The 13,519-nt window shown below is 39.3% G+C and overlaps 1 protein-coding gene across 4 annotated transcripts in view; it reads left to right on the top strand.

Moving 5' to 3' along the window:
* The window catches only part of LOC137531492 (high affinity immunoglobulin gamma Fc receptor I-like), a 117,792-nt gene extending 104,769 nt beyond the window's left edge, over window positions 1-13,023 (top strand). For 3 of the 4 annotated variants that reach the window (XM_068251406.1, XM_068251405.1, XM_068251408.1), the window contains 3 exons: window positions 2,522-2,590; window positions 7,270-7,295; window positions 12,825-13,023. In XM_068251406.1, coding sequence (XP_068107507.1) covers window positions 2,522-2,590; window positions 7,270-7,295; window positions 12,825-12,941 — 212 coding nt within the window. In that variant the 3' untranslated portion in view covers window positions 12,942-13,023. The remainder of the gene's footprint in view (window positions 1-2,521; window positions 2,591-7,269; window positions 7,296-12,824) is intronic. The other variant, XM_068251407.1, reaches the window with a different exon arrangement.
* Window positions 13,024-13,519: the final 496 nt, after the last annotated feature.

Below are 13,519 nucleotides of genomic sequence, written 5' to 3' on the forward strand. Positions count from 1 at the left end.
TGATGTTTTATTCATTATCCGTATTACACAACCAATTAATTATAACATGAGTTTTTTTCACTTCAATGTCACTTTAAATAGGGAATCCACTTCTCAAGTGCCTGGTTTGCAGTCCGTGCCAGCGGGTTGCCTTACCGGTAAACACCACTACCTCTCCTGAGAGATGGGGCACTCACCCTTGAGTTGCGACCCTCTGCTAGGTAGGCAATAAACTACAAAAAGCGCCCTTAAAGCGGACCCAAACCAAACATTTTTTTAATTCAAAATATTTAGTTGCACCACTCTGACACATACAAAGATAAATAAACACTTCTACAAGACTATGAGCATTTCAGTGCATGCTTTTAACCCTTCTCTTTTTATAACTAGGGTTATACAGGTGGCAGCCATTACTTCTGAGCTTAGTAGGAGGTTTTAGATCATGGGTGTGTTTGTCATCAGCTACCCTCCCTCAAAGGGGCGTCGTCTATGTGAAATCTCACACAAGCTGAGATCACCTCCCCTGTGACATCATCAGTAGCAGCCTGTGATTTGTTTTTGTTTTTTATTTCCTCCACCAGTCTGCCGGATTCTGTCCCGGTAATATGAAAGAAAAGGAGGGGTTCCTCCAATAAATGTAAAATATTTTATATTTGTCATCATGCAGCTGAAAGGAGGCTGCTATTTATTATTATAATTTAGAAAATAGATTTTATTTCTGAAATCTTGTATTTTTAATTTGGGTCCACTTTAATTGGAAGAACTACAACTCCCATATGCCATGAAACAATGCAGTAAACGTTATTGAACAAATACTGATACATTACAAAACAATTAAAAACTTGTTAAACATTCTCAGTACACACCAATTATTATTAATGCACCTCCAGATCAGATGTCTAAATTATGTCTAAATAAATATCAAGATCAAAGCTGACAGATTGGTAATGCAATGATGATATTTATTTACACATTATTTATACATTTGGTCTGGAGGTGCATTGATTATAATTGGTGTGTACTGGAGCATTTTTAACAAGTTTTTTTTAAAGTATCAGCATTTGTTTAATAAAGTTTAATACATTGTAAACTTTCCAATCACCTACACAAAACGCCTTCATAGTGTAAAACTGTACCATACATTTGATTAAAAAAATTGCACTCATGCTAAAATGAAATAAACTGACTCATAGTTTTATATAGAGGAGAAATGGACTGATATAATTATTTTTCTGATTTATACCTTTTATGTCCAAAAAGTATTACTACTGCTATGGAAGTCTCCGCACCCTCCATCAAAAAATACTTGGAAAAACAATTTATATAGCAGTATTATTGAATTAATGTTAACATGTGAAAATAGAGGATGTCTGCTTAAGTTTTAGGGCTCGTTTCCACTAGTGCGGCAAGCGTCTGCGAGACGCGCGCCATCTCTGTGTGGGTGGGCGGGATCGCAGGCGAATTCCATGAGCTGTGCCATGCACGACTATGGGATTTGCAGCCTCCACAGCGACTTCTGCGGCCATTACCGGCCGATTCATGTGCGGGGAAACTCTGCGGAATCACGGCGGTTTCCACGATACTGGAAACGGTCCCTTACTCAGTTTGGAGTTCATGGTTTGATTTTGAGCAAAATTAATTCCACTCTTCTCACATTTGGATGATTGCACTTATTTGAGGTTATGCTTGCATTATTTATCACTGTCTTATGTACATTACCTAACCGTGACTTGTGAAATGTGTTTTCTGTTATTAATACCCTTCTCTCTTGGATATTCTGTTTACTTTATGTTATAGCAAACTTAAGTCGATGTTATCTAAAAAAAAAAAAAAAAAAGCATGCTGCACAAAAAAAAGATAACAAGAAAAAGAAGGGGTGGGGTTCCACCACCTCATGTATACCGTCAATCCTTAAGGTGGCCACTAGCTGTTCAATTTCTAGTGAAAAATCATTTGAGTGATCAGAAATTCTGATCGGATTGGTTGTAAATAATCTACGTTCATGGACACAACCAATTACAAATGATTATAAAGATAGTCGTCTGATTGGATTTTCGTCGAACCAAAATTTGGATTTTCTTGTTGGTTGTTAGATAGATAGGAAGCAAAGATTGGTTTGTTGATGGTGTAGTGAACGATTTCACTTCCGATCAGAATTTCTGATTGCTCAAAAGATTTTTTGCTAGAAATTGGACCGTTAGTGGCCACCTTTAGTCTGACTCCCACAACACATATCTAGGCCATCAATAATGGCATGTTTCAGTTCCACTAATTGGTCAGGGTAACGTTATATATTTTATATTGGATTGTGTCCAGGGTAATTTCGCCCATTTTTTATAATATACTTAGACGTTTGTGAATCTGATAATACAGCAGCGCCTCCTATTGAATATATTTTCAATAATCAAAATTAGTTCTCAAAACTGAGTCAGTTTCTAGATTTCTAAAACTGATTTTATTGCTACAGTGCCATATATGTGCGGCATCACGAACCTTAGCTAACTGTAACTATCATTCCTCATCTGTGGCTTTTATCTTCTAGTTACAGAAACAGAAGAGCCTGCGGTGGAAGACATTTCCTATGCCCACATTCAAATTAATCAGAAACAAGGTCTGCACTTCATATACAGTATATATACATATATACTACTCACTAAAATTACAACTAGGTTACAAGCAAAGATGAACAAAAATGCTGATATTCTTTTTGCATTCATTTTTGCAAAAATAATGTTAAATTCGACTTTTGAACAAAAATTCCATCCAAAATAATTTTTGTGGTTTTTAGCGAAATTTAGCGCTAGAAATAATTTCACACTTTATGAAAATCTACACTGTAAAAATAACTTTTTTTTTTGTAAATTTGTGCATCCGAAAGAAAAATGCTTTTGCCTTGACCATATTTTCGTGAATATTTTCTTGAAATCAAAAATAGCATTTTCGATGCGAAAATTACTTTGGCGAAAATTTGCAAGTAACACCAGTTACAAGGGCATTATAACCATACTTATTTTTTTTTTAACAATTTCTTATTGCAAGAAAATAAAAAATAACACAAAATTCAAACATAGTAATCAAATGGTAATCAACGGGATCGGTTGAAAAGGGCGCCCGAGCTGCCTGTATGAAAAGGGCGCCGCCATAGACATCAATGTTATTTCTGGAAATATGGGCTACAAAAAGGGCGCCCGAGTTTTGATATAGGCTACAAGCGGGCTCCCCTTTGTAGCCCGTATTTTTTCGGCTACAAGGTTTTCGGCTACAGTAAGGTGCCCCTTTGTAGCCCATATTATTGCCTTTTTTTTGTAGCCTAAGTTTTTATATGGGCTACAAGTGCTGGAAGCCGAATTATTTCATTCCCCCACTATCCATGGCGGCCTGGAGGGGGAATAGTAATTAACACATCCCGGAGATTTTTTTCTAGCCGAAGTTTTTATATGGGCTACAAGCGCTGGAAGCCGAATTATTTCATTCCCCCACTATCCATGGCGGCCTGGAGGGGGAATAGTAATTAACACATCCCGGAGATTTTTTTGTAGCCGAAGTTTTTATATGGGCTACACCAGGTGCCTTTGTTTGTAGCCGAAGTTTTTGTATGGGCTACACCAGGCGTCTTTTTTGTAGCCGAAGTTTATATGGGCTATACCAGGCGCCTTTTTTGTAGCCGAAGTTGGTATATATGGGCTCCACCAGGCGCCCTTTTTTACCGGCGCCCTTTTCATGTAGACCCGTAATCAACAAGTGTCAAGGAAATTTTGACATCTGAAATATACATCTGTCCAAATCCAAAGAAGTTACGCCACAATGGGAAAAGAAGGAGTGATCTTAAGGGGCCCATACACCTAACGATTTTCCCGCCGATATACAGCTGATTCGATCACAGTGATCGAATCGGCCGTGAAAACGCCGCGAACACCGCTGACAGAACGATCGATTTCCGTCCAAAATCGATCGTTCCCGTCGATTCCCATCGATCCGTCCGTGCGGAAGATTTTTCTCGATCGCCGGCGGGTCGGGAGTGCGTCGATAGCGGCGTTCGAATGCCCGATGCAATACAGCGGGTATACATTACCTGTTCCACCGGCGCGACTCCCCTGGTCCCCGCTGTCTTCTTTCCGCGCTGGGCTCCGGACCGTTCCTGCAGCTACACAGAACTTCCTGTCCCGGCAGGAAGTTTAAACAGTAGAGCGCCCTCTAGAGAAGAAGACAGCGGGGACCAGGGGAGTCGCGCCGGCTGGAGCAGGTAATGTATGCGGAGGGGGGGGGGGGCAGCAGCAGCGGCAGCTCCACAGATTGTGATCGGTTTCAGGCTGAAATCGATTCACAATCTGTTTGCAGTGAAGGCAGCCATACGATTCCTCTCTGATCAGATTCGATCAGAGAGGGATCTATCTGTTGGTCGAATCTGATGGCAAATCGACCAGTGTATGGCCACCTTTATTGTGTATTGTATTTTGGGTTCAGTATAATTGCATTTCTTATGTTATCTTCCCAAATAGAAGATAAGCTGTAGAGATTGAGCCTGATCCAATTCACTTTTCTCCTGTTTTCTCCTAGGTATTTTTTTTTTACATCTTATCAATAAAATGCTTTTTAGGCTACATTTCCACTGTTTGTTTTCACATCAGCAAACTACATGCAATACTTCTGAAAATGAAAAAAACATGGTATTTGACATGTGTTTTATGCAAATGTTTGCATGCAATTAGTGCACTGGCCCTAATTAATACATTCTGTCTAGTACCAGCACAACTAATTCCTTTTCCTTGCAAGAATACGGACATTTGAATGCAATTTTTCACATTATATATGAAAAATCGCACAGGGCATGCAAAAATATAGAGCAAGGCATCAGGGTTTTTTTTAAGCATACAATTTCATGCAAAAATTCAAGTGAAATGGAAACTAGTCCATTCACAGTCCGTGCATTATTAGACAAATGCAAACTTTCATTGTGAAAATTTGCGGAAAAATCGCACAAGTGGAAACCTAGCCTTAAAGGGAAACCCGAGGTGAGAGGGATATGGAGGCTGCCATATTTATTTCCTTGTAAAAAATGCCAGTTGCCTGGCAGTTTTTTTGGTCTCCTGGCATACGTAGTGTCTGAGTGGAAAACCTGGAACAAGCATATAGCTAATTCAGTAAAGCCTGAGTCAGCTGAGTCGGAGTACCTGATCTGTGGCATGCTTGTTGAGGGTCTTATACACACACACACACACACACCACACACACACGCACACACACACACACACACACACACACTTTCACACACACACACACACACACACACACACACACACACACACACACACACACACACACACACACACACACACACACACACACACACACACACACACACACACACACACACACACACACACACACACACACACACACACACACACACACACACACACACACACACACACACACACACACACACACACACACCATACACACACACACACACACACACACCATACACACACACACACACACACCATACACACACACACACACACACACAATGTGATAGGCTAAAATATTGTTTATAAATATATATTCACAGAGAGACTGCTTGCTTGGCAGTTGGCAACAGCCATTCTCTCCCACGATGCAACAAGGTTCACAGACAGGAAACTGTCATAGGCAGGGCAATGACATCACACTGTGGGAGGAGTTTCACCTCAATATTAGTGATGAGCATGAATTTCGCATGATCGTAATTTTGCATCATAATGTGCAATTACAATGCAGAATCGTAATGCCATACTTCAGGAAAATTGTAATTCACTTCATTTGTAACAGTAATTAGTAACATGAATTACACAATTTTTTTTTCATAATATTTGCATAATTTTGCACTGAATTTAAGCGGTGTATAGAAAAGCCCCCCATACATGCTATTTTCACCCAAATTGGTACATTTATTAAAGGCAATAGTGGGAGCAAGCAAAAAAAAAGATATCATAGTTTTTGAAAAAAATCAATTTTAAAACTGCAAAGGAAAAATGTTTTTTTTTTTATAACTCAAAAAAAAAATGACAGTTTAAAAAACATTTCCTTTGCATTTTAAAGTCCAATTTTCTAAAAAAAATTACAAGGTATTTTTGAAAAATTCTGATTTTGACTTATTTTAGCTATTTCTCTTAACATTCATAACAATTTTAGTGATAGATTGAATGGGGACTTTGCTATTGACCGCTGAGGTCAGAACAAAATTACACAAAAATTATGCAAAATTATGAATTACACAAAATCAAGTGAATTTTCCAAATCGTAATTACGTATTGCCGACTGTAATGGCATAAATTAGCAGATTGTGATCATCACTACACAATATCAGCCACACAGACGTCCCTGATTGAAGAAAATGTAAATATTTCTCACTGGAAAGGGGGTATTGGCTACTGACTGGGATGAAGTTATGTCCTGGGTTAAAGTTTCTCTTTAAAGGATCACTGTTGCAAAAATCATAACATTTAAAATATTTGTAAATACATACAGATAAGAAGCATGTTTCTTCCAGAGTAAAATGAGCCATTAATTACTTTTCTCCTATGTTGCTGTCACTTACAGTACTACTTACAGTAAGTAGTAGTAATCTGACAGAACCGACAGACTTTGGCCTAGCCCATCTCCTCATGGGGGATTCTCAAGGTTTTTTTTTATTTTCAAAAGCACTTAGTGAATGGCAGTTGCTCCGTCCGACAGCCAAAAAAGGGTGCAGTAAGCATGGAGGCTGGCCAGAAGCTTTGTATAAATCTTTTTTAGGGAGGGTCTTTATAAAAGAATAAAGGCCATGCTGAGAATCCCCATGAGGTGATGGACTAGACCAAAACCTGTCAGTAATGTCACATTTCTACTACCTACTGTAAGTGACAGCAACATCGGAGAGACATAACTTATGGCTCATTTTACTCAGGAAGAAGCGTACTTCTTATTGGTATGTGTTTACATGTACTGTATTTTCAATTTTAAGATTTTCGTGACAGTGGTTTTTGAATCTCTGCATGGACCTAACCATCACACTAGCCTTACCATCCCCCTAGTACTTGCTATCTACTTGAATTTCAAAAAAATCCTCTTGCCTAAACTGAAAGCCTCACTCTACATCCTAAGTACTGGAACCTCTCTGTTCAGATCACGCAGTACCTGTGTTGTCTGAGTCTCTGTGCTATTGATCTTCAATTATGGGGCAAAAACAACTAACCTGGTGACGTATTGAAGAACTGTATGTATTTATAAAAACAGTTCATAAATAATAACATTTTGTTTTATCCACAGGATCTGGAGCAAATGCCAATGGACATGTAAGTAAAAAAAAAAAATGTGATAGGCAATATTGTGGTATCTTATGACCTCTCTCTTACTTAAAAGAAAAAAGAAAAAAAAACACTTTTATTAATAAAATATTTTTTATATACAGTACACAGCTGGGAAGAAGAGCCAGATGAACCAGAAAACATGGTTCTGCTATTTACGGTGTTACCCTCGATGACCTCATGTCCTCACTGCATTATGTCACTATTAGTCCCAGCATTGACTGGTCATTACTTACAGCTAATCAGCGTTGCTAAGATCATTTTGGGTTTGCTTCATACACAGCTAATTGACCATTAGTACAGCAAAGCAGAGTTCAGATTCCACAGTAAAGCACCCACGTCAAAAGTGGTGACATGCTGAGAGAAGGTAGCAACATTGTGGTTGATTTCAGAGTGTTGGTGTGTATGTGTGTGTATGTATGTGGGGACCTAGTTCTCCAACTCGCATGGCTGCTCCCCATCCTGTAGACCTCCTTGGCTATGTCTATATCACTGTAGTCCAGCACCAGACTGTTGGGCTACAGAATTAATGGCCTCTGATTTTTCTCCGACCTTTTCAGAGTCAGAATCTTTATTTCACCAAGTGTGACCAAAGTCGTACCCAGAATTGGTTGTGGTTCACATGGCAGTGGCAATGGAGTAAGACAGACATTGACAAGACGTTAACAGTAAATATAAGCAAGACAGGCAAGCAACACACAATGAAACAGTCAATGTTATACCACATGCAGTTAGCTTGTGGGCAAGTCGTGTGCTCCACCATGATGTGGATTAGTGCTGCTGAGGGGATACGTAACATCATTCAGACCCTAGGGAATGGTTGTTCATAGTAATTGGTCAGGGTGACGGCTGGGTTATTGGCTGGCCTGGGCTCCAGGGTGCCACGACCAGGTGTATTTTGGCTGAGTGGGGCTAGAGTACCACCGAGGGACCGAAGTTCAGCAGGAGGGCTGCTTAGGGAAAAAAGTGTCTCTACGCCTGTTAGTTTTTGGGCGGATCGTTCTGTAGTGTCGGCCCGATGGATGGAGCTTGAAGAAGCAGCAGCTTGGGTGGGAAGGGTCCTGGGAAAATCCTGTTAGCCCTTGTCTTCATTCTAGCGGTATAAAGGATGTCTAGAGATGGCAGAGGAGAACCGATGATCCTTTCTGCTGAGCTGATAACTCTTTGAAGCTTATATTTATCTCTGGCGGTTGCTCCTGCATACCACACGATTATGGTGGAGCAGAGAGTGGCTTCAATAGTGGCAGTGTAGAAGCTGGACAGCAGCTCCTTTGGCATACCAAATGTTTTCAATCGCCGTAGAAAAAATAGTCTCTGCTGAGCCTTCTTCTGGATACTGGAGGTGTTCTGTCCCCACTTTACGTAGCTAGTTAGGGTTGTTCCATGGAACCTAACACTAGAGACCCTGGATACTTCAGTCTCGTTGATTAGGACTGGTTGTGGCATGGGGGTGTCTCCTGAAGTCCAAGAACAGCCCCACTGTTTTGGCTGTTAAGAAAAATGCCATTTTCCCTTATAATTACAGCGTCACAGATGTAGAGATGAGTGAAAAGAGATATTTTGATTTAGTTTAATTTTTTTGTGAAAATATGATTTGTGAAGATGAGAATTTTTCAAAAAGTGTATTAAATTTTTGTGACCATGAGAATCTTTCATAAATAACAAATAAGCAATAATAGTGGAACCGTAAGAGCAAATAGTAGAATTTAATAAATCATTCAGGAGACCCATTTTTACATTAACTATCCTGATTTCAGTATCACAAACACTTCCTATATCCATATATTACTATACAGTATATTGAATGTAGCTCTGCCCTCCTAGTGATGCTTCTGCTATAATGTCACACAGCCTTAAGCCTGACAGCACTCTGGGACGCACATTGGCCCATATGCAATTAACTTGACAGCAAAAGGCCTTTTAATAATTTTGATGTTACTTTTCACCAACTTTTTGGTACTTTTTCAATTGCAAAATGCTGAAAAGTTATTTAAAAGAGAAGGTGAAAAATGATCTCCTAGGAGAAAACTCAGGAGAAAAAGTTAATTGCATATGGGCCCTGGCAGGTTTTGTTCCTGGTCCCTTCTCAGCAAACAAACATTCCAGAGAGCTACACCTTGTCAACTGTAAAGATGCAGCCATTTGTGATAAATGTAAATCAGAGTACAAATTAGCATATGAGAGTCAATGGCCCTTATTCAATTAAAGCGGAATATTACCCTGCATTTCAACTTTGCTCTAAAACATTATTTACAGTATATTATATGCAACCAGCATTTTTTTTTTTACTAGACCAGCATTCGAAGGGTTACACACAGAGTTTTAAAGTTCCGTGGAGAGATATGCAGACGCATCCGAAGTTCAGATAGATACATTTAACTAAACAGAATGTAACAAGTGGTAATTGTTACACACTCTTTGGCTGTCCTCCAGCTCCTGCACAGTCAGAGAGAGTGAGTCACATTCCACAATTAGATACATTTATGTAAACAAAATGTATCTATCTGAACTTCGGATGCGTCTGCATTTCTATCCAGGAACTTTAAAGCTCTGTGTGTAACCCTTCGAATGCTGGTCTAGTAAAAAAAAATGCTGGTTGCATATAATATGCTGTAAATAATGTTTTAGAGCAAAGTTGAAATGCAGGGTTATATTCCGCTTTAACTATTTCTTCTCAGTTTTTTTTCTATAAAATATTTTTTATCTCCTGCTTGAAATAACTTTTGAGAACTCTGTAAATGAAAAAAGTACTAACAGTAGGTGAAAAAGTACAGTCAAAATTATTCTGAGTATTTTCTTGCTTGCTGGTGGCTTAAAATTCTTAAGGTGTGAAGAAATAACCTAGGTAAAAAACTTAGGACAAAAAGTGAATTGAATAAAGGCCACTGAGTGCCAAGAACATTTATTTTTGTAAAAAGGTTTATTTTTGTAATAAAAAACATTTTTTACAAATAAGGTGTATTTAATAAAATTTCAGTTTTTTTTCTTGAAAAATTCTACCCCTTTCAAAATGTGGTTTTCAAAATGAAAACAAATTTGTCAGCTCATTTCTATAAAATGCCAGTAGTGATGCCATATTGCATATACAATATGGCACAGATTGAGCTTTAACAATGGGTGTGGTTTGAGCCTTATGAGTCAAGAGCATTTTACCAGTGTTGTTCTAAAAAAATATTAATAAATAGAAATGATAGTTTGGTACAACTTAAAGGATACCGGAAGTGACATGTGACATATTGAGATAGACATGTGTTTGTGCAGTGCCTAGCACACAAATAACTATGCTGTGTTCCTTTTTTACTTTCTCTGCCTGAAAGGGTTAAATATCAGGTATGTAAGTGGCTGACTCAGTCCTGACTCAGACAGGAAGTGACTGCAGTGTGACCCTCACTGGTAAGAAATTCCCCTTTTTATCTCTCTCCTGCTCTCAGAAGCCATTTTACTCTAGGAAACTGTTTTATAGTTGGAATTTCTTGTCAGTGAGGGTCACACTGTAGTCACTTCCTATCTGAGTCAGGACTGAGTCAGCCACTTACATACCTGACTCTTTCAGGCAGAGAAAGAAAAAAAAGGAACACAGCATAGTTATTTGTGTGCTAGGCATTGTAGATACACATGTCTATCTCATCATGTCACATGTCACTTCGGGTATCCTTTAAGTTGAACATGGTGAAGAGTGTTGAGTTTGAATTTCTCATAATCATAATTTTGCATAAAAATGTGCAATTATGATGCACAATTGTAAGTAACCATAATTCAAATCTGTAATTTTGCTATCACACGTAATTATGTGAAATTTAATTTTCTGAGTACAGGTAAAACATTTTTTGCAAAAAGACCTAACGATAAAATGTTTTTTAAACCTGGGAAAATAACATTTGATTGCAGTAAACTTTAATGTATACTGCGTTCCAAGTTCTGTATACTAAGTTAATACAAGGCATCAGAGGTGAGGAAGAGCCCTTTGTCCATGGCATCGGGATCATCACTAATGTTTCCCACAACTCCCCTTTTCTGGTTTGCACACACATTTTTCCCAATTTGCGTGAAAACTTGCTTACAATTTCCACATTCATAATTTTGCATAGCTGCAAAATTTTGAATAAATTGCATAAAATCAGTTCAATTTCAAAATCATAATTATGTGTTATTGTAGTTTCAAAATGTAAGCAAAATTTGGTGGAAGCAAATTTAGAGCATTATGATCACCACTAACTAATTTCCATCCCATGATGCCAACCATGACCTCTAACCTAAAGTCAGCTGGCCAATAGGAATGGAGTTAGATGTGGCAACCACGCTTGTGAATATGCAGGGGCGTGCCCACCATAGTGAACTCCATACCTATTGGCCTCATAACTTCAGGCCAGAGGTCATGATGAGCATACGATAGTATTGCCACAGCAATTGATACTTTGCCACAGCCAGGCAAAATAGTGCAGCAAACTACCATTTCTATTTATAGGTGTCAGGCTTGTCTGGTCAATGACTATAGGTCATGCTGTATGCCCACATGACTAACCTATAGCCCAACCCATAACACCTGTGAGAAACTCCTACCTGGCACAATTCTACACCCTGCAGGTAGATGTAGCATACAAACTTACAGATAGTAATCCACTGATAGAACCTACAACAAGAAATGCAATGGGCACAGTATACACAATATATCTGAGATATAGTCATCTGCGGCCCAGTAGTAGTTGCAGTTCAGATGGAAGGAGCAAGGACTCTGGTGCAAACCAGGAATGAGTAGTCCAGTCCAGTCATAGTCAAGGGAATCCAATGTCAGACCAGGCAGCGTTCAATCGTGATCCAGGGACAGGCAGAGGTCGGCAACAGGAATCAGGATGGTGTGGTCTAGATCAAAGCAGAAGTCGGCAACAGAAATCAACAGACGAAAGCGCATACCCAGCAACAAGCCAAAAGCAACTGCTATCACAGGTGATGTCTGGAGGCGCTTTCAGTGTTTATATAGAAGGCCTACCCAATCAACACAAAACAGAATTGAATTCATCCAATAATTATTCAGTGTGAGCGATCAGCAGACATGCTGATACACGTGCACTACTGTTTACATCTGCGGAGCGCGTTCTGGGAATGCGTCCTCCGCGTGTTCAAAGCTGTGCAGGAACCAGTCTGTGTCTCAGTGACGTCAGTGGCCTGCCGAGAGCCAGAAGTTCGGGCATCAGCCCAGGTCTCGGCGCCTCAGCGTGTAAACACTGCAGATCTTACAATAGGGTTGTGAATCCAAATCCAAAAAAGCTTTATTGGCAGGACCAAATACATTCAGCATTGCCAAAGCAAAAAAAGCGTTAACATGGGGGGGAGGGGACTAAGGGAAGGGTATAGAGGCTTGGGATATGTAGTCCTTTGAGTGTGGAGGAGGGGGGCTGGGATATATAGTCCATAGGGGGTATTGGGGGTATACAGTCCATGTGGTATCATGTTCCTCTCAGTTGGTCTACGTGATCTATGTGAGCTACATACTAACAAATAGTCTGTTTGTATTAACAGGAAGAGTATTCTGTGATGTATTCTGCTATAAAATGCTCTGCAGCACAAAATCAGCAAGAGACCAAGACCTACGACCCAGATGACACCTACCAGAACTTCAGCTCCACAGATAAATAAAAGCAATTTATGCACAGGCTAAGATGGTTCCTCTTTTTAATAGCCTAGCTGGTTGATTACATGTACAGTATGCATTGTTTTGTAGAGATGTTTGTATTGGTTTTATAATAAACGTTTTCAGTTATCAATACGTTTATGTTGAGCTGATTGGGAGCTGCATTTACCTTGAAAGGACACTCAAGGTTGCAAAAGCTCATTCTTTTACTGTGAACTGCATGTAATGAAGAAATTTCTCACTTTACAGATGATCCAGTGGAAACATTTTTATGGGAACCCTCATAAACAATAGCAGCCTTTTTTATCTTTTCTTATGTACAACTATTGTACATTTCATTTATATCTTGTCATGGGGCAACACTTTGATACAATGTAAAGTAGCCAGTGTACAGCTTGTATAGCAGTTTAAATTTGCTAAGTCAAGATTGACTTCTTCGCAGTGGGAGGGACGAGTACTTAATAGGTTGCATGCAAGCTGTTACAGGAAACCAACATCCTCCAGTGGTAGACAGGTCATGTGTATGCTCGGTGTGTATTATATCCCACAAGTGGGGCTTGCACTCTTTTGCAGGTAGGCACTA

The sequence above is a fragment of the Hyperolius riggenbachi genome, chromosome 9 (assembly GCF_040937935.1).
Source record: "Hyperolius riggenbachi isolate aHypRig1 chromosome 9, aHypRig1.pri, whole genome shotgun sequence".
Classification (NCBI taxonomy): domain Eukaryota; kingdom Metazoa; phylum Chordata; class Amphibia; order Anura; family Hyperoliidae; genus Hyperolius; species Hyperolius riggenbachi.